General features: G+C 37.3%; 1 protein-coding gene across 1 annotated transcript in view; it reads left to right on the top strand.

Moving 5' to 3' along the window:
• The first annotated feature begins 961 nt into the window (after positions 1-961).
• Positions 962-21,564, top strand: part of LOC5574730 (facilitated trehalose transporter Tret1) — a 31,397-nt gene continuing 10,794 nt past the window's right edge. Inside the window, exon 1 of the mRNA XM_021845018.1 lies at positions 962-1,824. Within this exon, the coding sequence (XP_021700710.1) occupies positions 1,749-1,824 (76 nt within the window). The 5' untranslated portion in view covers positions 962-1,748. The remainder of the gene's footprint in view (positions 1,825-21,564) is intronic.

Here is a 21,564-nt window from a genome sequence, read left to right as displayed (position 1 = left end):
CTTCGTCGGAAAACCATGTTCCATCATTATTTCCCACAACTCATTTCTTTTAACTGAATTGTACGCCGCCTTGAAATCAATGAACAGATGATGAGTCTGCAAGTTGTACTCCCGGAATTTATCGAGGATCTGTCGCAGGGTAAACATTTGATCCGACGTCGATCGGCCCTCACGAAAACCAGCTTGGTATTCGCCGACGAAGGACTCTTCAAGCGGTCTCAATCTGTTGAACAGAATATGCGACATTATTTTGTACGCCGAATTGAGGAGTGTTATTCCTCGGTAATTGGCGCACTTCAATCTATGCCTTTTTTTGAAGAGAGGGCAAATGAGGCCATCCATCCAGCTAGCAGGCAGTTCTTCTTCCTCCCATATCCTTAGTAGTATATGGTGAATTATTCTATGCAGCTGCTCACTACCGTGCTTGAGAAGTTCGGCCGGGAGCTCATCCTTCCAAGCAGCTTTGTTGTTCTTCATGATAAGGATGGTGAAAAAGAAATGGGAGATTGGATTTTCAAACGTTTTCAAATTTGGAACCGCTTGATTTTTCACTCGCTGGTGATGTCCAATGTATCATTTTTTTTTTTTTGGGAAGGTTAAGCCACTGCGTCCATTGGATTGAACTTTTGTTGGCTTGAATTAATCTTCATATTAAATATGTTTTCATTTTTTTCCTATAATGTCCTCATATTCTTCATTCCAGAGCTTTCTAGAAGATTCGAACTAAATTTAAACAAACAAGTCCGTAGTAAACCGATTTCCTTCGCTTTATGTACAAGGCTTTACCCGTTTGTATGTGGATGTAATAAATGGCTTCCCGTGAAACCGCTGGAGATAAAACGTTAAAAATAAGGAAGATTCTTCCTTCCACTTACAGCGCATCGTAATCAGTAGTAGATGTACCTGTTTACCACGCATGAAGTGTATATAAGCGTCCCAGATTCTGCAGCCTGCCTCAATCGGAGCTCAATATATTACAATCAGAACTTTTAGTCGTTCCTCAACGTTCGCAACTCGAACCACCTCTCGGACCAGCTTAATTCAAGCGATAGCCAAATTAAGTTACCATTAAATGACGTTCAGTGGATTCACTATTCATTGTGCTCTACCACTACTGCGGATTACTTAATAAATTTTCGCATTTGCGATCTGATTCCTTCGCCCGCCGCCCTAAGCGACTAAGCGACGCTGGAGAACTATCACAATCATTCGTTTGGTACCCGGTGTCCGAGAAGCATCATCTCTCGCCAGCAGCAGCGCTCGAACCTCGAATATCGCAAACTCGCAAAAACAACTCCAGAACATCCCGGTGCGCGAAGTGCTAATCGGTAACATAAACGTTATATTTCGGTACCAAATCGAACATTGTTGTGTTGATCAAGTGATTCTTATCCGGTTGAAGTGATAATTTTCAAGAAATCGAGAACAATTAATCTATTCCATGACACATAGTTATTCGAACAATGTCTACTCAGTGACAACCGTTCGATCGATTGAGCTTCTGTTGATCACCATATAGACGAATCTGATCACGTGCTAAAACCGAAAAGTGATTTCACCGCAATAGAAGAAAGAAATAATCACCAGTGCCTGTTGCAGAAACGACGGAAGTGTTGTTATTTAATTGCTACGCATTGCGCGCCAAACCGCTTTGCGGTGATAGAACACAGTACCAGTGAACGGATACAAAAACCTAACAAAGTGATCTGAGAGCAGTTCGATCGCCGATACGCCGATAGCTATCAGCAATGACAGAAACAAAACTCCCCATTACGATAAAGGCGAATCGAAGACTCGTCCATCAGTACCTGGCGACTCTTTGCGGTATGTAACTGAGGTTTACAGTGAAGGTGGTTTTCTATCTTTTATTGTTGAGGTATTAGATTATGCTGATTCGATTATGATGCCCTCATTGAATGTGATTAGTTCCAGATTGATTGCTGTTTACAATTCTCGACAAACGAAACCATAAAACTATCACACTAGAACAGTTATCCAAGTTAACTGAATGCAATTTGAAATTATTTAGGGTCACTTGCGGCCTTGTAACTCATATCGTGAGGCCGACACAACTGTAATCAGTACCAAGGGAAGCCGACTAAGGAAATTCAATTATTCTTGATTTGACTGGGGCATTTTCGGCTTAGTTTTGCTTTTTACAATGTTGTTCTGAATAGTACCATGAAGATTTTCATACAAAATGCCGAAATTGACATGCTATAGTTTTGTTGTCTTTCAAAAAATCGAGCTTATTTTTTTCTCACAACACTATAAATAAACTTATGTTTAATTCTGTAACCACTAAATCTCTTTTCCATGCCCCTGCCGGGAAGTGAGATATGTACTAGGTGAAATTTTTCAAATTATGGACAAAATATTTGCAACTTTTTTGATTTTCCATACAAAATGGTCAACTTAGAGGGTTGTATCTTAGTCATTTATGGATCGAATTGAATTAAATTTTCACAGTTCCTTGGAAATAACTTAAATTTTAACATATAGTTTTGAGTGATTTTTCCAATCACGAGTTCAAAAGCAGTAACGATTTGACTGAAGAGATTTTTTTGACGAATGTTTTTAATTGACGTATCTAAACAAATTTAAGGAACAGCTTAATGCTACGTTCAGCAAAGTTGTAGATTTTAACCTTCCAGTCGTCGCGTGGTTGATAACCTTGAGAACCACCACGCTGCTGTTGTGAATGAAAAGCGAGGTTTTTTTCACCAGTGTTGTACAAAATACAACAGCGCGACGACTGAAGTGTTAACAAGTTGAACAAGTTTGCTGAAAGCAGTTTTTGTGCAGGGCTATTATGTTTGAAGATAATAAGTTTCGAAATTTTCTTCGAAAACTTTACTTAAGTTAAATTTTTACTACTTTTCAAGTAGTGATTCGAAAAAATATCTAAATATATATGTTAAATTCAAGTTATGATTGATGTTAGGTGTACATTTCATTCGAATCAGGTCATAAATAATGGAAATAAAGTTTTTCAAAATTGATCATTTTGTATGGAAAATCGAAAGAGTTGCATATGTTTTGTCCAATACTGTATGTTTCTTAATTAGGTGAAGGTTGATAAGTGCTATAAAATTTTGGAATTCACTGAAATTAGAATTTTTAAAGCTGCTATTATTTCAAACAATTTTACCTAGCAGGGTGCAGAGCTACTTGGGTACATCCATGGTTCACTTTGGCATAGGAGGTTTTTCTCGGCCGAATTGTCCTAAACTTTGCAATAAGAAGCACTTTAACCTGACGCATGTTGTAGTCAAATATGAGCTCAGTAGCTTTTGAAAAACCCTACAGCCGAAAAGAATCAATAGTGCCAAAAATTGGATCTGGCTCTCTATCCAACTTTCCATCAGGAGCTTTAAAAAGAAATTAAATTTTCTGGTTACAAAATTGAACATGGAATTTGCGTATTTTCGGCAGTCTAAGTCAATGCCACGCTTCTTTTGTAATTTTCTCGGATATCAGCAGAAAAATTACGTGTTTGTATGTTTACATTCTTAATCAATTCACAGCGACAGACATGTTAAAAACTTTTTGGACACGTTTTTACAACGCTTCGAACAGGTCTTGCCAGTCTGACTATTGTCGGCAACCTCATTCTCTTCGGCAGCTTTCCAATAGGCACTGCTGGTGAATCTCTTCGAAAAATCCTAATCAGTCGCATTTTAATGCGTGTTCATTTAAATTGATGACATCTCTGGCGAAATTTTTGTTCAGAAAATCTCGTCAGCGGGAAGCTGACAGAACATAGAATCATCTGAATGTTTTCATTGGTTTGTTTGATTGAATGAAATTTAAAACAGTATAAATATAAAGAACAGCCTATTTTTAAAAGAAGGCAAAATTTATGATTAAACCACTAGAAGATTGGACGCCAAAAAATATTGCGGCATAATTAAACGAAAAGACATCAAAAATTGCGTCCAGAATCATCGAAGTGATTGTGCTACTTTTCCCCGAATGTTGTTTCTCCGAATGTCGGTTCCCCGAATGCCAGTTCCTCGAAAGACCTCTTTCCCCGAATGACCCGTTTTCCCGAAAAGTGGTGCAGTTTGAATAGGTGCTATAAGAGTCTTCAGTTTCTGGATGGTGAACGAGAAAGAACAATAAGCAAACAAAACAAGGAGATATTCTGTCATTATCGGCTATACACATGTTGGCAAAAATGCTAAAAACGGTAAAACTCAAAATAACCGCCAATTAAATAAAGAAGGGTGCATATCAGATGGCCAGTTTGTTCTCCACCCTGATATGTATGAAGTTACGACAATTATGAGTGACACAAACTTTTTGGGGGAAGCGAAATATTGGGGAACTGGCATTCGGGCGTTCGGAGTAACGACATTCGGGGAACCGATATTCGGGGAAAAGTAGCATAACCCATCAAAGTAACTGCAGTAATGATTTTTCTTTTCGCTCATAACTTCAGCAAATTGCCGCCCTTTTGTCAGTTCAAAACGTAAAAAAAATATTTTAGAAATATGACATAATTATTTGAATAAATATAGCTCTTTACTGTTCTTTAAGTCTATGTATAAAAGAAGGTGATAATTTTTTAATTTTCAAATCAACAGTTTATATACCTATAATTATGGTAACATCAAATTTATAAGAAAAAAACCTAGAATCTGCTTTCAACATCACTAATTTTAAAATACACTCAAAATTTTGGCCACGAAATTAATATTACGATTAATATCGCATTATGAAAAGAAAATCATTAAATATTAGAAAAAACTCAAAAACACCAAAATATACCTCTCTGAAAATTTTACGTCCGTTTCATCAAGTATTGTTCTACGTTGCCTGAAAATTTGAGCTTGTGATTTTTTGCGCTTTTGGAGATATTAAGGCTCAAAAATTGCTCTATTTTTCAAGTTTTTACATAATTTCTTAATTTTTATGCGACGTATTATTATTTTTTTCCATCCACCAGAGCTTGTGTTTGTTATATACTTATCAGCAAACAATATTATATGACATGGTTCTTAGGAAAAATGTCAAATTCGGTGAAAAAAATCATTTTTTCATTCATTTTCTCTAATTTTGCCAATAACTCGAAAACAGTAGGCTGTGGAATTTTGACGTCTTCGAGAGTTGTTTATTTTATCAAAATAAACAACTTTGTCGAACATGCCAAGTCTCTAGAACATCACAGTAAAATGTTAGATTGTGGCGTCATCTATGCGGACGATTTACGAACTATCCGTTTATGTCAGTGAATGGTCCTCGTTGTTACAAAAAACTTTGCTGAAGACACCTAATACCGGAAACGCTTCGTTACCGAGTTATTAATTTTGACCCGCCAGATTGCGTTCCTGGCCCATAGTTGCACTGAAAAAGAGTAGAATTAGTTTATGGAGAAATACACTTGAAACTTATCAGAGGAATCTCTTGAAAGCACTTGGTTGAATACTCTGAAAAGCTTGTGAAAGGCGAGGGATATTCCCTGTGAAATCTTGAAGTATTTTTTTTTTAATTCATACACTTACATTGAATATCTTCCGTACTGAAAATTCAAGCTTATACATATCGGTGATGTGCAACGATATGAGACAAAATCATTAATGAATAAAATTTCTTAAAATCCATGCAAACCACGAAATTTGTGAAAATCTTGATTTTTGCGTTACTTCCATAAAATAAGATTTTGCTAGGCTCCATTCAGAAAAAAAAATCCTAGCTCCAATGACGAAAAAACACGTGTCAATTGGTCGGCGTTAAGTCAGAGGGGACCAAGTACAAAATTTGGGAAAATTGGATTATCCTATCATTAGATGCGAAATTACCTTAGCTTCGTTTCACTTTGATCAGATTTGATAAATGATGTATATAGCGAGAGATATGCAACAAATTTACTTTGAATGATCAATAAAAATCGATAAAAGTGTGCAGTCAGAGTAGACCAAGTGCTTATTACCATATCAACGAAAATGATCAGCGCGCTGAAGAATGCGAGGAAACGAAAAACATTTCAAGAGATTTGTCATATTTTTGGACATCGAATGATTCTTCTACTATCAGTAGGAATTTATAAATATTACTTAATTCGATGCATTTGATTTTGATTTTTGATTATTTACCATATTTGGATGGGTGGTCAGAAATTGCCACAACTTCTGTGCAGATAGAGTGGACCAAGTGTTGAAGAGCAATAAACTGATTTATTATTGCATTTTTTGAGTCAATTCCAGAGTCCGATAGAAGTTTAGGGTAGTTTTATGGTGTATGTATGGAATGTGCTAGAACCCGCTTATTGGATCAGTATATTTCGGTCGGTACTCAAGATTTTCACTTGGTCCACTCTGATTGAATACATATTTGAATATTTTTGGCCTTCAAAACCTTAATTTTCAAGCTATCGTAATGCCACTGATTTCGGTATTGACGATATGGATTATTGAAGAATTTACGATACTGGTGTCGAAGGGTCTTGATAATATGCTTATCTAAGAGATATGCACCCTGTTTGACCATGCAAGCATTGAATGAATGTTATTTTCCTAGAAATTGTTCAGTCAGAGTGAACCAACTCACTGAACGGTCGTCTTTAGTTCAGTCAGAGTGGACCAAGTACACGTAGTCCATCAGAAAATCGTTCTAGCAAAGGTTCGGATTATGATTTTTCATGATTATCACTTCACATTATATTGTTTGAAAGTAACACAAAGATGTGTAGAAAAAATCAACCAAAATTTAAACGGGTTCAAATATTACAGAGTGTTAAACTTCAAACCCATTTTTCTCAAAATATGAAAAATGTCACTTGGTCCACTCTGACTTAACGCCGACCAATTGTACAAATGAAAATTTAAACTGCGAAAATAAACCACGTGTGAGTGAGAGATAACTTGCTTCTATCTTCAACTCTTAATCTATCACACTCAAACTTTCGTTCATAGTAGGGTAATTCGGGTTGGCGCATTATTGAACCATGTAATACGCCTCATTTTATTTTCAAGGGACTGAGACTTCGTTTTCACGTAAATATTATAACAAACCTTATATATCCGCGAAAAAAAATAGCTTTGACAATTCCCAAACATCACAATATTTATATTTGCTTCCGTTATTCATTACATTATATCACACACTTATGTCAAGAAAACAATTAGAGGGTTTTCTTCAAATACAATTTAATTTTAGTATTTGAAAAATTATTTCTTTGTTGAATTATTATATAATGTATTTTAACAGAAGACAGTTATTCACAGAAAGATCAAAATAATAATAATTTTGTGTATCCAAAGCCCTATTTTCGCATCTTAGGAAACTAATTGGCAGATTACTAAGCGATGTAGGATTTTTTCTCCATACAAATGTATCACATGATATTTCGATATATCGACATTTTAAATCAATATATCGGTGGTATCGAGACTTTTATTCGATAATCGTATCGAATCAAATACCGATACCTCGGAATATCGGAACGACTCTAATATAGACCTCCACTTTTGAACTAATATCTGATATCGTATGCGACTGGGCACTTTTGTTAAACTGAATTAGATAACATTCTTGAGAAAAACCTTTTGTAACCTTTAAAGTACAAGGTCCTCTGTACAAATGTTAAGGTTTTTTATCATAAGTGTAAATGTATGCCACTTCCTTCAAGTTGTTATAGGCAGCATCCATAAGTTACGTAACATTTTTTGGACTATTTTTGACTCCCCATTAGCGCTGTTCAAAATTTAAAAATGTTTGAAAATCCAATCTCCCATATCTTCTTAACCATGTTTACCATGCAAATAGTATTGAACCAATGTTGGCTGAGCAGTCTTCAGGGAATTAAAAAGGTCCCAAACGGACCGAAACGTCGAAAATCAAAAATTAGCATTTTTAATTCCCTGAAGACTGCTCAGCCAACATTGGTTGAATAACATAACTTCAGTCGAAGCTCATCCAAACATGCAAATAGTGTTCTGTAAAATTTTCAGCTTTCTAGGTGGTGATTTAAAGGTGACCCAAAGAAGAAGAAAGTTTGTATGGAAATTACTATGGAGAAATTTAGAAAAATGTTCCAAACACGATAGTACAAATTTATCATCCCATAGTAAAAACTCATTCTTCAAACCATAATAAAGGAAGCAATTCTATCCGACGAATAGGTGAAGAGATAATCATGAGTTTGTTTGCTATTATTTTGCTTCATATGGGATTAAAGCCCTACAAACATCTACAAAAATCCCAATCAAAGTTTGCTTAAACGCGTTTGGAACATTTTTCAAAATTTCTCCATAGTAATTTCCATATAAACCTACTTCTTCTTTGGGCCACCTTTAAATCACCACCTAGAAAGCTGAAAATTTCACAGAACACTATTTTCATGATAAAGATGGTAAGAAAGATATGGGAGATTGGATTTTCAAACATTTTTAAAATCTGAATCACCCTACTCCCCATCCATCATGTTTGTGATAATAATCATATTCAATGAAGATTGGGAAGTGACATTTTAAGATGTATTTTTTCAAGGCGGTGTCCAAGAAGAAATATCACCACCAATGAAAATTTAATTCCTTCAACGGATTGATTGTGGGATTCGTACTAGAGTTTGCTAGTTTGTTACCATATTGAGTATTGCAACTGTTCAAAAAATAAAACTCAATAACAAATAATTTAAATTAAAATCTCCTCATTTCTCATTCAATGTTTGTAAGAAAATTGAATGGCATGTTTGTAAAAGCAAATCAAGTGGGTCATGGATTTGAATGAAACAGATGCATTCGAAAGTTGTTTTCGTTGTTGGTACATAAAAAAGAATGAGGGTGTTTTTCCCGAACCATTGTCGGTTGGTATTGGGTTTCGCTTCGAAATATAATAGTGGAATAAAAATATGATCAAAAATGATTATGATTGCATAACATTATTATTTGCCAAGAGCAAAATATTTTTACGTTACCATAAGGTTTGATGGGGCCTTCCTTAGCCAAGTCCGCGGCTACAAAGCAAAGTCATGCTGATGGTATCTGGGTTCTATACCTGCTCGGTCCAGGATCATTTTGTAATAGAAATTTCCATGACTTCCCTGGGCATAGAGTATCATTGTACCTGCTACACGATATACGAATGCGAAAATAGCAACTTTGGCAAAGAAAGCTCTCAGTTAATAACTGTGAAAGTGCTCATAAGAATAAGCTGAGAAGCAGGCTCTGTCCCAGTGAGAACGTAATGCCAAGAAGAAAAAGAAGATGAAAGATTACTAACGTAACGCCAATCGGGATTGATTTAAGTACTTCCTACAAACCTGAATAATTCTCTAGGAGTAGCTCGCGCAATACCTCTAAAGCTCCTTTAGAATTTTTGAAAAAAATCTTTTCGTTCTTGATCTTACATTCCCCTGGAAGAGTCTGCTTCTCAGCTTAGTACTTTCACAATTCTTAGCAAAATTTCGCTTTCCAATATAGCCATATTTGTTTTCATATATTGCGTCGAAATTATGGCGATACTATACGCTGAGAGAAATAAAAGAAGCATAATAATTACAGAAAGATGTTTAATCAACCGAGAATCAAATCTAGACATCTTCAGCTAGGATGTGTTTCATACCCACATACATAACCGCAAGGATACGGAAGGTCTTTAATGACAACTTGTTGAAATTGTAGAGAAAATAATAAGACATTCGTTTTCCAATGTTAAACTTAACTACTGAAATGAAGAAAAAAGGAATTTTTGAATTTATACACGATTTAGCATCACAATCATCCATAAGTGATTTGAATATATATGTTATAAGTATAACTAAGCTAAGAAAGAATTTCAGCTAATGACAAAATTCAATTTAAAGTTCTAAAATGCGTTGCCTTACAACTGCGAATACTAATAGCCTTATTTTAGTCTAACAAAAAAGAACTAACACAGAACACCAAAATAAAAAAAATAATGTGATGTTTGAAATGATACTGATACAGGAATTCAAAATATGCAACATCTAAATGGCTTTCCGAATTAAATATTCATGAGCGTAGAATGATTTATTTATGCTCTCAGCTTACAGTTTCCAAGTAAGCACGTCATTTTTGACATTTGCTCTGATAAATTTAGAATCACTCACAGGAATCTCCTCCCAGAGATCAAGGTAAACCATGACGTTGGCGAGAATCCAAGATACCTTTAGGAAGCTTTCGGAGAGAGTTGGGTGGTTTTCAAGCAGGTCCAGAAATGGTTAGGGGGATAAGGGGTAAAAAAATGGCCAAATTTATCGATACATAGTTTATAAACGATCCCTATAGTTATGATTCTATTCCAATTAGTCACGATTTTTCTACAACTCAGTATCAAAAATATCCAATGGACCAAAACAGAAGCCGGCGTGTGTTAATACTCAGTTACCCTACTACAATACTTTCCAACTTTCAAGCATACATTGGATCGTTAACCCAATATCTCATTTGGTGGTAAAACCCAATAAAACCGAAACATTGGAGCAAGATTAAAAAGCTTTTCACTATTTGCTTGGCCAAGACGATAAATACAACCACCCTCTTCTACACATATTTTGGGGAGCAATTATTAATCGACTTCCACTATACCTAAGCATGCCCTAAGAATCAGAAGGATCGTTGTACATAGAAAAAAATCAAAACAGATCCTGCAGACTAGTAAACGTTGATAACTTTTGTTTGCATCTTTTTTGTGCTGCAGTTGTTTTGACTCGCCAGGATTGGGAAGTACCTACGAGGACCGGTTTCACAATCTGGTTGATGTTTTTTTCGCTCATGGACCAAAACAAGATAATTTGGTGGGAGCGAGACTTTTAAGCCTCGGAGTGAATGCTTCGCAAGCATTGCCGAACTTCGCCAAATGCTCATATTTATGCCATTTTAATGCGAGCGAATATTTGATAGTGGCTACAAAACAAATATGTTTTTGTTTTGAAAACGAAGAGCCGAACGGCTTGTCGCAACAACAAAAAAAAAACCTACCTCAAGACTTGTTTTGGAATGCACCACGCTTTTGCAGGAATTGTTGTGTCGCACAAAGGTCAAGGAGCAAAAGCGCGATACTGACCTATCAGAATGTAAGGCGCAATTGATCAGCATAAGGCGGGTACACTTACACTCAGGGTCAATTTTATATTCAGGAAGGACAAATAGTATTTTGTTTTCGATATTTCTAACATTTAAAAAATTGAAGAAACAAATTCATTTTGTTTCATTCATTCTCGAATAGAAGGTAAAGTGGAAAATATCCCAGACACCCAGAAATCGCATGAAAGTTCACGTTACAACTCGTTTATTCATACTTATTACATCAAACTCGCTAAACACCGTGGATAAACTCGTCAGATTGATGAGTTTCTTCGCATAAAACACTTCTTTTCTGAGTTCATTTGTACATTTTGTTTCGTCCCGTACACACGTACAAAGTAAGTCGAATCAATCCGTAGTAGCTGTCAAATCATCATTTGCTATCATAAGTTAAGTCGCATAAGATCACAGGTTAGTTCGGTAGAATATTTATACACTCGCATTGTTTGTTATTATTCATCACATAATATATGCACGCATATCACCTCCACTTTTGTACGTAGAAGGCCGTTTCGCAACATCTTATTAGTAAAATTTTGCACATATAGAGCCTCCAGGTGATTTCGTTATACGTACATTTTGGTTACCTGGGATGTACTTTACGTATATTACAATAGGGCGATTCAATTTTTTTTAAATGTTTTAAAATCCAATCTCCCATATGCTCCATACCATTCTTACCATAAAGATAGTGTTCTGTGAAATTTTCAGCTTTATAGGTGGTGATTTAAAGGTGGCCCAAAGACAATGTAGGTTTATATAGAAATTACTATGGAGAAATTTCGAGATATGTTCCAAACACGCTAGTACTGTAATGTAAGTAGAAACTTATCATCCCATATTGAAAACATATTCTTCAAACCTTAATGAAGGATATTGCTGAGGAAACAAATCCCTTTTGAGCTAATTTTGTTAGGGATTTTTGTTCATGTCTACCGGGCTACAATCCCATATTAAGCTAAATAATAGCAAATAATGGATATCTCTTCTGCTATCCGTTGGATTAAATAAAATAAATAAATAAATAAATAATTTCTTGTTCTCAAATATCCAGAAACCATATAATGGATTTAATGATTATCAGAACCCCTAATCTCCCTTCATATCAATACATGTATATATTTATTTTTTTCTTTCTGCCATGGCGTTCCAAATGCGATACACCCAGCTTCTCAGCTTGCTAAACTTTTCTTTTGATCTTTCACAGATATGAACAGAGAACTATATCTCTTCAATTGACGATTTTTTTAAAAGTAAATGGATTCAAGTGACAGTTTGATCGAGTTGTACGTCTAATAGATGAACAAACATAACTTATTAAATAATGACTAGCTTTTTGATGCCCATTCAATTAGTATGGAGTAAAATAAGCAAAAAAAAAAACTTGAAGGCTGATTTTCTTATATGTAGTGTTTTGTCACCTTTTTACTTAAAGACACTTCATTTGTTAATGAAAAATCAAGTGAATTTTCAACCCATGAGATATAAAATTACTGCCTTTAGCATGGTCCTAATGAACAGCTGTGCGCTTCCCGAGCAGAATAGGATAACTGGATGATATCAAAATGATAACATCTTTTATTATCGCTGTTATCATTTTGATATTATGGTTAAATATTTCCTTATATTGTTGGACCACCCTAATATCACTTAATGTCAATATGCAGTTCTCACTATATGTAACAATTTTGCAGAAAACAGTTTTGTTCTAAAAAAACATCTTCATAGTCAAAATATTTTTTTCCTTCTAATCTTGCGCTCTAGCCCAATGTGGAGTGGTAAGAGTCCGTGACTACAAAGCACAGCCATGCTGAAGGTGTCTGAGTTCGATTCCCGGTCGGTCCAGGATCTTTTCGTAATGGAAATTTTCTTGACTTCCCTGGGCATAAAGTATTATCGTACCTGCCACACGATATACGAATGCGAAAATGGCAACTTTGGCAAAGAAAGCCCTCAGTTAATAACTGTGGAAGTGCTCATAAGAACACTAAGCTGAGAATCAGAGCAGAGAATGCATGTTGTTTTGAATGAGCTCTGTATATAAGTTTGTGCAAAATTCTTAAAAATCGATCACATGTTTGTATTTTTGGTCACTATGTTTACATTATTGGCTTGAAAATCGGGAACATTTATATGGTTCCAAGTTATTTCAAGTAACTACCTCTCGTAGCAGAGTATTTGAGTAGCATGACAAGTATAAGTAAAAAAACGGTTTCGATCAGCTTTCAAATGTTGTTGGCTCTCCTCCTTTTATTCAACTTGTTTTTTGAGGCAAATTCGAATGCCATTCTCACATATGTTCTGCAAGTCATTGAAGAATTTGTCGAAAAATTAATCCTAAACGAGTTGCTTTTATAAGTGATCTGATATACCTAAATGTGATTAACATCCATGCATCTGCTTAAGTGTTTCCAGTATACGTTTAAAACTAAACACCGGCATATTGACGTCTACAAACTACTCGATGATATGCGCTTCTAAGTCAAGTTTAGACAAAAAATATCATGCGAATAAAAAAACTCCACCAGATATGTGTGCATCCCCCAGCTGTCATTATAGTATATTTTTAGAACGGGCAGGTAGCTTCCAAAACTGCTCTACTGCGTTTTATATTCATCAACATTGAAAATGTTCCATCTACATCATCGGATAGCCAAACGACTGGATCAAGCGATATTGTGTGCTTGCTATTCTCAAACCCCGCTTTCCTCAAACTTTGCCCATTATGATTGTTTGATCGTGCTGCTCCTAACCCTTGGCGTGGGGCTTCCCGCTTCTTGGCATTGAACTTGCAAGTAGACGAATTTAAGCAAATCATTGCATTGTTGTTCCTACATCTACACCTAGGTATGTGAATCGCAACCAACGAGGCAAAAGTGCTCGATTTCGCGGCCAGATTATCGCGAGAGCTGTGTTTATAGTGGCATTCGCGTTTAGATACGCGCGCGGATATTAGTTAACATCAGTGTGAATGCTAAAGCAGTGCATCAACGTATGATCTAAGCTTCTAATCAGCGCAGTGAGAGTTCTTGTTACGAATGAAATTCCTCACGTTCACGATTTGATGGCTCTTTACTTTCAATTACCTTGATAGCATAATAATAGATAAATACTTGTGCGATTTTCTGTGTGCCATTAAACTATTTCTCAATATGAATACCCAAGATTTCAGCCCACGAAGCACTTTTCGATAAATGTACATAGATTAATGATTAGTTTTAATTTTTATTTTATCGAAATTTTGTGTCAAGAAAGGTAATTTTTTGAATTTATTTATTAGTATCATTCCAAACATTAAATTCACTTCTTATATTTCGGTATTCTGTGTTACAACACTATATTATCCTGATTGAGTAAAATTAAATCAAGCATTAATTAACATTTTGTTAACAACATATTACATTTCATTTGCCGTAGCTGTTCAGATTTAATACAGCTGATTTGATTTCAGTCGTTTATAAGAGAACAACCAAAAATGCATTTAATTATCTTAACTAGATACATAACGCATTTATCGTGGCAATAGAAAATTGCAACAATTTTTGTCTTAAATTGTTAATTATTTTATTCGAAATTTGTTCCAATGTTTCAACACTAAATATTCTATGTAAGTCATTAGTTCTATCCAGGGAGGGAGATTCAGAATCATTTTCAATTTTTTTTTGAACTCTCTCCAGAGCTTTCTTTTTAGTATTGCAACAGCTAGTCCATATTGGTACAGCATACAACATGGCTGGCCTGAAAATTTGTTTGAAGATCAAAAGCTTGTTCTTAACCTTCGGGCTGTCGTGCTGTTGTACTTTGTACAAAAGTTGTGATTTATATGCTATCATTTTGTAACAAAGATATCTATCGACACCAAACCAAAATGTTTTCCTCAAGAATCTTCTTAAGAACAATTCTCGACAGTTTTTGTTTACAGTATGGCCCTTTATAATACGATAAAATCAATAAATGTACATGGAAGTCGCATAATAATGAACGCACTATGTACGCTTCGAGGAAATCACAGTTTGAAATCGTCATATCTTAAAATCCAGATAATATAGAAACTTGGGGTCTTTAGTAAAGTTGTTCTGGATGTGAAGCGCTATCTGATGATACCTCATTTAATTCTGGATTTGATCGCTAGTTAGCACTAGTGGGCATGGAAGTTTTACTTTTGTTTTGCAGATATTTCAGGATGCTGGCTATTTAGAAGCATGTCGTCTTCGGCAAAGTTGTTTAGTAAGTTTAGGACTATCATTTTTCGAGCTAGTTGATTCATAATTTTGCCACTAGACGGCGCTAGTGAGCATGAAACTTTTGTTTGCAGATATCTCAGGAGCCTAACCACTTAGAAAGATAGTGTATTCGGCAAAGTAGTTCAGTAGCTCAAGAGCTATCATTATTTGTGCCAAGAAATAGGATTTTTTGTCACTAGACGGCGCTAGGGAGCATGACATTTTTTGTTTTGTGGATACTAGAGAATCTCGAATTTTAAGACAGCCTTCTTCGGCAAAGTTGTTTAGAAGCTCAGGGATTATCATTGTTTTGCAAAATCTCGAACTTTAAGGATTAAACAAAGAAAGAATTTGAGAAGCTGAACAACTCTGCCGAAGACACCATCTTTCTAAGTGTTCAGGTTCCTGAGATATTTACGAAACAAATGTTTTATGCTCACTAGCGCTGCCTAGTGGCAAAGTCCCGAATTTCTTGGCTATAATAATAATAGCCCTTAAGCTACTGAACTGAAGAGGCCGGCGTCATCCGCAAACAAAGATGTTTGACATCCCTGAGGTAACTCAGGTAAGGTACAGTGGGGGAAGTGTATCAGTGGGGTAAGTGGATCATTTGTCCATATTAAGCATAAATACTTGAAGGTGTTGAATGTTTTCGCACCATTGCTTCGTTTTAGTTTTTTCAACACATGGTGAGCATTTCAGTTCTAATTTAATGAACATCGATAAAAAATCTGTGATTTTTATGAATAAATACAGATATATTGGACATGGTACTCTTACCCCTACTTCTTCATGGGGTGGGGTAAGTGGATCAAGTATTATTATCATTTGTTGGTAGACTACTTATAAGAAATTAAAAGAGTTTCAATATCCACAAATTTTGTTTTCCTTTAACTTTGTCCATTCCTAGCTTGAATTTGTCAAATTGGCCATAGAAAATTTGAATTAATCCACCTTAAAGGTATATCAATCTTTCTGGTATAAAAAATATAAAATAATGATTATTGCAAAATTCAAACAAAACTTTGTGTGGTATATCTTTTGTTTTATTGCAAAAAAGGCAAAGTATACAAATTTTTCAATTGAAAGCATATTAAGGAACCTTATTTGACCATATTAATTGTTCTAGACAGATGGAAATAAAAATAAAGAATAAAAAGATTTCAGTATGTTAATCAAAAGTAAATGTAACTTATATTTTTAAATTATGAATGTTTTTCAAAAACATCGTTAGGAATAATCCTACAATACTTCTGTACAACTTATGAGTATTAAATGGATGATTTTTCTCCAAATTACTCTAGTTACAATATTTTTTTTGATCGAATTAGTGTAAAGTAATGTTTAAATATTTTTCATGATATTTTGGTAAAATAAAGTTACCTTTTTAATTTTGAAGGTATCAAAATGTAACATAAATAGCACTAATAACAATAACAAGAGTAATGTCATTCATACTATATATAATGACACCACATTTGTTTTGAGAATTGATTTTTTTATTGGTGATCCACTTACCCCACCATGGTGGGGCAAGTGGATCATTTGGCGCAAATTTTCAAGTTCCTCATACTCATTACATAACAATAAAAAAAAATCAAAATATGTGGTGATTTGAAGTATATTAGTCCCTCACTTCTCATCCACAGAAAAAAGTTTGATTAACATTATTGACGCTAGCTGTACATAACAATGAAGTTGGCTATTGATTTTTCTGTATCCACTTACCCCACGGTACCTCATGTGTTCGCCACCGCAAACGGAACAAGGCTACAACCCTGGAAATAAAATTCACTTTCGGTTTCATTTGTCCTTGACCGACATCAACCACCACAACACAGCAGAACGATTACAGCATCAAACAATCATGAAGAGCTAGATCGTAGGTAGCAGATCATCATCACCATAGCATCGTCCGTTATCAGCCTGCGCGATAAGGAGAGCTGAGAGATGTGGTTGTCGGAGTTCGTCCGAAGCAGTCCACACTGAGAGACACACTGGCAAGACGGCCTCAACTGAATTGCTCTGCGAGACGATCGGCAGAATCAATCATACCTCGGTCCGGGACGGAGCACGTCCAGTTTCACGGTCGTCCTAATTTTAAAGTGGTAGATTTAAGTGTACATTAGATTTAGAATAAAGTTTGTCCAGTATGTTGTGTGTACGTGTAATAAAATGAAGTGTAGTTTGTTCGCGGAAATACATGTAGTTTTGAATGTGCTTCTGTGTTTGGTGTCCCAAGAACGGAATTTCTGGCATCTCTCCGAAACCATAAGGATGGCATTGGCAACATCACCCATGGCGAATGTTTGACCGGCTAAATAGAAGCACCGCACCCTACACCTATCTCAACTCACCTCTACTCTCGATGTTCGGTGGATTGTCCCTCATCAGCAGCTATCAAGGAGGAATTTGGAAAAGGTAAAGGGACACAACCGTTCATTTTGGTCCTTCGAACCGGATTCTGGACCGTCATCAAGGTTGGCCGATAAGCACCATCGTACAATGCTTCGGTTGAAAGAAGACTCAGACCGCCATCGTTGTGCTACATCACAATAAGGTCAATGAACATAAGGTCACTACACTTCAACTACTGCCATCGCGCTTCTGGATAAAGCCCTCAACTTTCGATTACGGCGTCGCTTGGGCTTGAGCGCCATTGTGTATAGGCTTGGCTGAGGATAGCCATTTAGGAACTGGACATCATTTATATTCGCATGCGACAACATCTATGGGGCCATTGCATGATACCCACCACTGCACCTAAGGATTAGCTATACATATTTCGGAATTCAATTACGGCTTTCACAATCAACTCGGAGGAAGACCACGCACACCGTGAGGACTGGGGATAACTCGAACGCTGGACTGGCGCAACGCTTTCTTTCTAAGTAAGGGAAACCGTCACGTCGATGAACTTGGTATTCCGCCAAATTCGGATTGGAGCTGGTGCCACAGCAAGTGAACATCTTCGAGATACTGGATTCGGTTTTCGGCTATAGTCTCTTTGCTGGAATGGAAGCATTCAACATCCAAACGCTGTGAGGAAGGATTGAACTGCCTGGTTGGTAGAATTCGTCAACGAAGGCTGCATGTTAGACCACCTAGGATTACCGGCATGAAGAGGTAGCGCCATCTACAGTTTTCTCGGGTGAGTGAACATATTAGTATACTGCCGAAGCTAGACGCAGAAAATACACGATTGTAAAAAAATATTATCCTCTTCGACTTTGCCATTTTATCGCTGAGCCCTGAATATACTTTTGAGTGAGCTTTTGGATTCGTAAACGTTGTTCGGACTTCACCGGGATTTGCACAGCTGCTGGTTCCTCCAGGTGAGTTACCGCAGTATATGCCCGGCCGAAGCCGACATTTATTTGGTTATTACACTCGAATTCTCCTCTTCGCATATCTCTCTGTTTGAGTCATTGCTGGCGCAATCGATTGGACTGACGTCACAAGGTTGTTATTCGGAATATCATGATGTCACTGTACTGAAGCGTAGCTGTTTGTTCTGTCGGGTAATATAAAACAGTATATGCCTTGCGAAGCTAGGCCTGCACTCTGCCTACTACACCGACCTTTTTCCTCTTCGAATCACATATTTCCTGAGTTGTCATCGATCTGAAGTTTTGAGGTGTGGCGACAAATGTATGCTGGCATATTCTACGAAATCTTGGAGCATCAGTACTCGTTTTTCCGGGTAAATTTATGCAGTATATGCCTAGCCGAGGCTAGGTCAACTCGTAGCGTACTACACCACACCTCTCTTTCTCCTATGGTTCGTTTCCTGTTGGCGTGAATGATGAAAACGATGAAACCTGACATCAAGAAATCACCGACGATGAGGGCATTGACTGCGAGGCTGAAGGAAATTCAATTATCCTTCAGTGATATCGACCGTTTCGTTAGATTGTATAAAGAAACCACCACAGCTACCGAAATTGAGATTCGACTGGGTAAGTTGGACGAGTTTTGGGACAGCTTCAGTGAAGCTGTGGTGGATATCTTCTCTCACGAGGAGTACAACCCGGAAAGTAGTTCTTTGGAGAAGGAGCGCATGGAGTTCAGCGATCGATACTACCAGTTGAAGTCCTTCTTGGCGGACAAACTTAAGGAACTACAGCGGCCACAGGAAATGGAAAACTCAATCCGAGTAGGTGACGGATCGGCGCATGGGAATATGGACCACGTTCGTTTGCCCCAGATCACTCTACAATCATTCAATGGAAATATCGACGAGTGGTTAAGTTTCCGGGACCTTTTTACGTCACTCATCCATTGCAAGGTGGAACTACCAGAGGTTGAAAAGTTCCATTACCTGAAAGGGTGCCTTCAAGGGGAACCAAGGGCACTAATAGATCCTCTCCCCATCACAAGGGCTAATTATCAGGTGGCTTGGGATCTGTTATTGAAACGGTACAACAACAGTAAGCAATTAAAAAAACGGCAAGTACAGGCGCTCTTCAAATTGCCAACTTTGTGTAGGGAATCTGGTACAGAACTTCACATTCTTCTCGAAGGCTTCGAGAGAGTTGTGCAGACTCTCGATCAAGTTATCAATCCAAACGACTACAAGGATCTATTGTTGGTGAACATACTTACTGCTCGTTTGGACCCAGTTACTCGGAGGGGATGGGAAGAGGTCTCATCTACCAAGGAACAGGATACACTTGATGATTTGCGTGAATATTTGCAACGTAGAATTCAGGTTTTGGACTGCTTACAGTCGAAATCTTCTGACACCAGAGGGACCACGTCAATGCAACAATTGAAGTCAAAACAGCAACCAATGAAAACCAGCTACAGCTCCACCCAAGCGCCTAGGACTCGATGTGTCGCTTGTTCATCAGACCATTTTCTCTTCTATTGCAAAGAGTTCCAACGATTGTCAGTGACCGAGAGAGATAATCTTCTGAAATCCAATGGGCTCTGTCGGAACTGTCTCCGGACGGGGCATCAGGCCAGGGATTGTACCTCCAAATACAGCTGCAAAAATTGTAGAGGTCGCCACCATACTTTAGTGTGTTTCAAGCTGCAAAAGGATAAGGACTCCAAGGTGGCAGCATTTGTGGAGGGCAATATGCCATCTACTTCGCAGGAAGGCCAGGAATCTTGCAGTGCATCTTCTGTACAAGTATCTAATATTGCAACCTCAAGGTCTGTAGTATCCGCTACAGCTCATCAACATTCGGCACAAGTTTTGTTGGCTACAGCAGTTGTTTTAATTGAGGACGACAGCGGCTATCGTGTACCAGCTCGCGCTCTGTTGGATTCTGGGTCGGAATCTAACTTCATCACGGAGAGATTGAGTCAGAAGATGAAGGTAACTCGAGATAGGGTGGACATTTCTGTTCTTGGAATCGGACAAACTGGAACCAAGGTGAAACACAGAATACATGCAGTGGTAAGATCTCGTGTGTCTACGTTTGCACGCGAGATGGATTTTTTGATTCTTCCAAAGGTAACGGTGAACCTTCCAACAACTTCCACAAATACGGACAACTGGGTGTTTCCTAGTGGGATTCAATTCGCAGATCCTGCATTCTTCGAGCCCAACGGTGTGGATATCGTGCTCGGCATTGAACATTTCTTCGATTTCTTCCAAACTGGTCGGAGGATATCCCTGGGTGTAGGGAATCCAACCCTCAATGACTCGGTATTCGGATGGATAGTGAGCGGTGGCATTACGACTTCAAACCGCTCGCTACAGATCAGCTGCAATGTGTCAACATTGGAACAATTGGATGCACTGATCTCTCGGTTCTGGTCTTGTGAAGAGGTTGAATCCAGCAAGGCTCTCTCATTGGAAGAAAAACGTTGTGAAGAGAATTTCATACAAACAGTTTCCCGAGGCATAGATGGACGATATACCGTCTCACTACCAAAACAAGAAGATGCCATTTCACGGTTGGGCGATTCAAGGGACATCGCATACCGGCGTCTGCAAGGAACAGAACGGCGATTGGAACGGGATCCATTACTCAGAAAACAGTACAACGGTTTCATGGAAGAATATGTCAAGCTTGGTCACATGCGATTGGTGGAAGCTTCCGAAATGGATTCAACTAAACGGTGTTACCTACCACACCACCCTGTAATCAAGGAGGCTAGCACTACTACCAAGGTGCGGGTAGTTTTTGATGCCTCATGCAAAACGGCCACCGGTAAATCCCTTAACGATGTACTTCTGGCAGGGCCAGTTGTTCAGGAGGATCTTCGATCTATTATACTGCGAAGTCGCACGAAACAGATCATGCTTGTTTCGGACGTAGAGAAGATGTTCCGGC

Source organism: Aedes aegypti, chromosome 2, assembly GCF_002204515.2.
Source record: "Aedes aegypti strain LVP_AGWG chromosome 2, AaegL5.0 Primary Assembly, whole genome shotgun sequence".
Classification (NCBI taxonomy): domain Eukaryota; kingdom Metazoa; phylum Arthropoda; class Insecta; order Diptera; family Culicidae; genus Aedes; species Aedes aegypti.
This window is presented reverse-complemented; position numbering and strand designations above follow the sequence as displayed.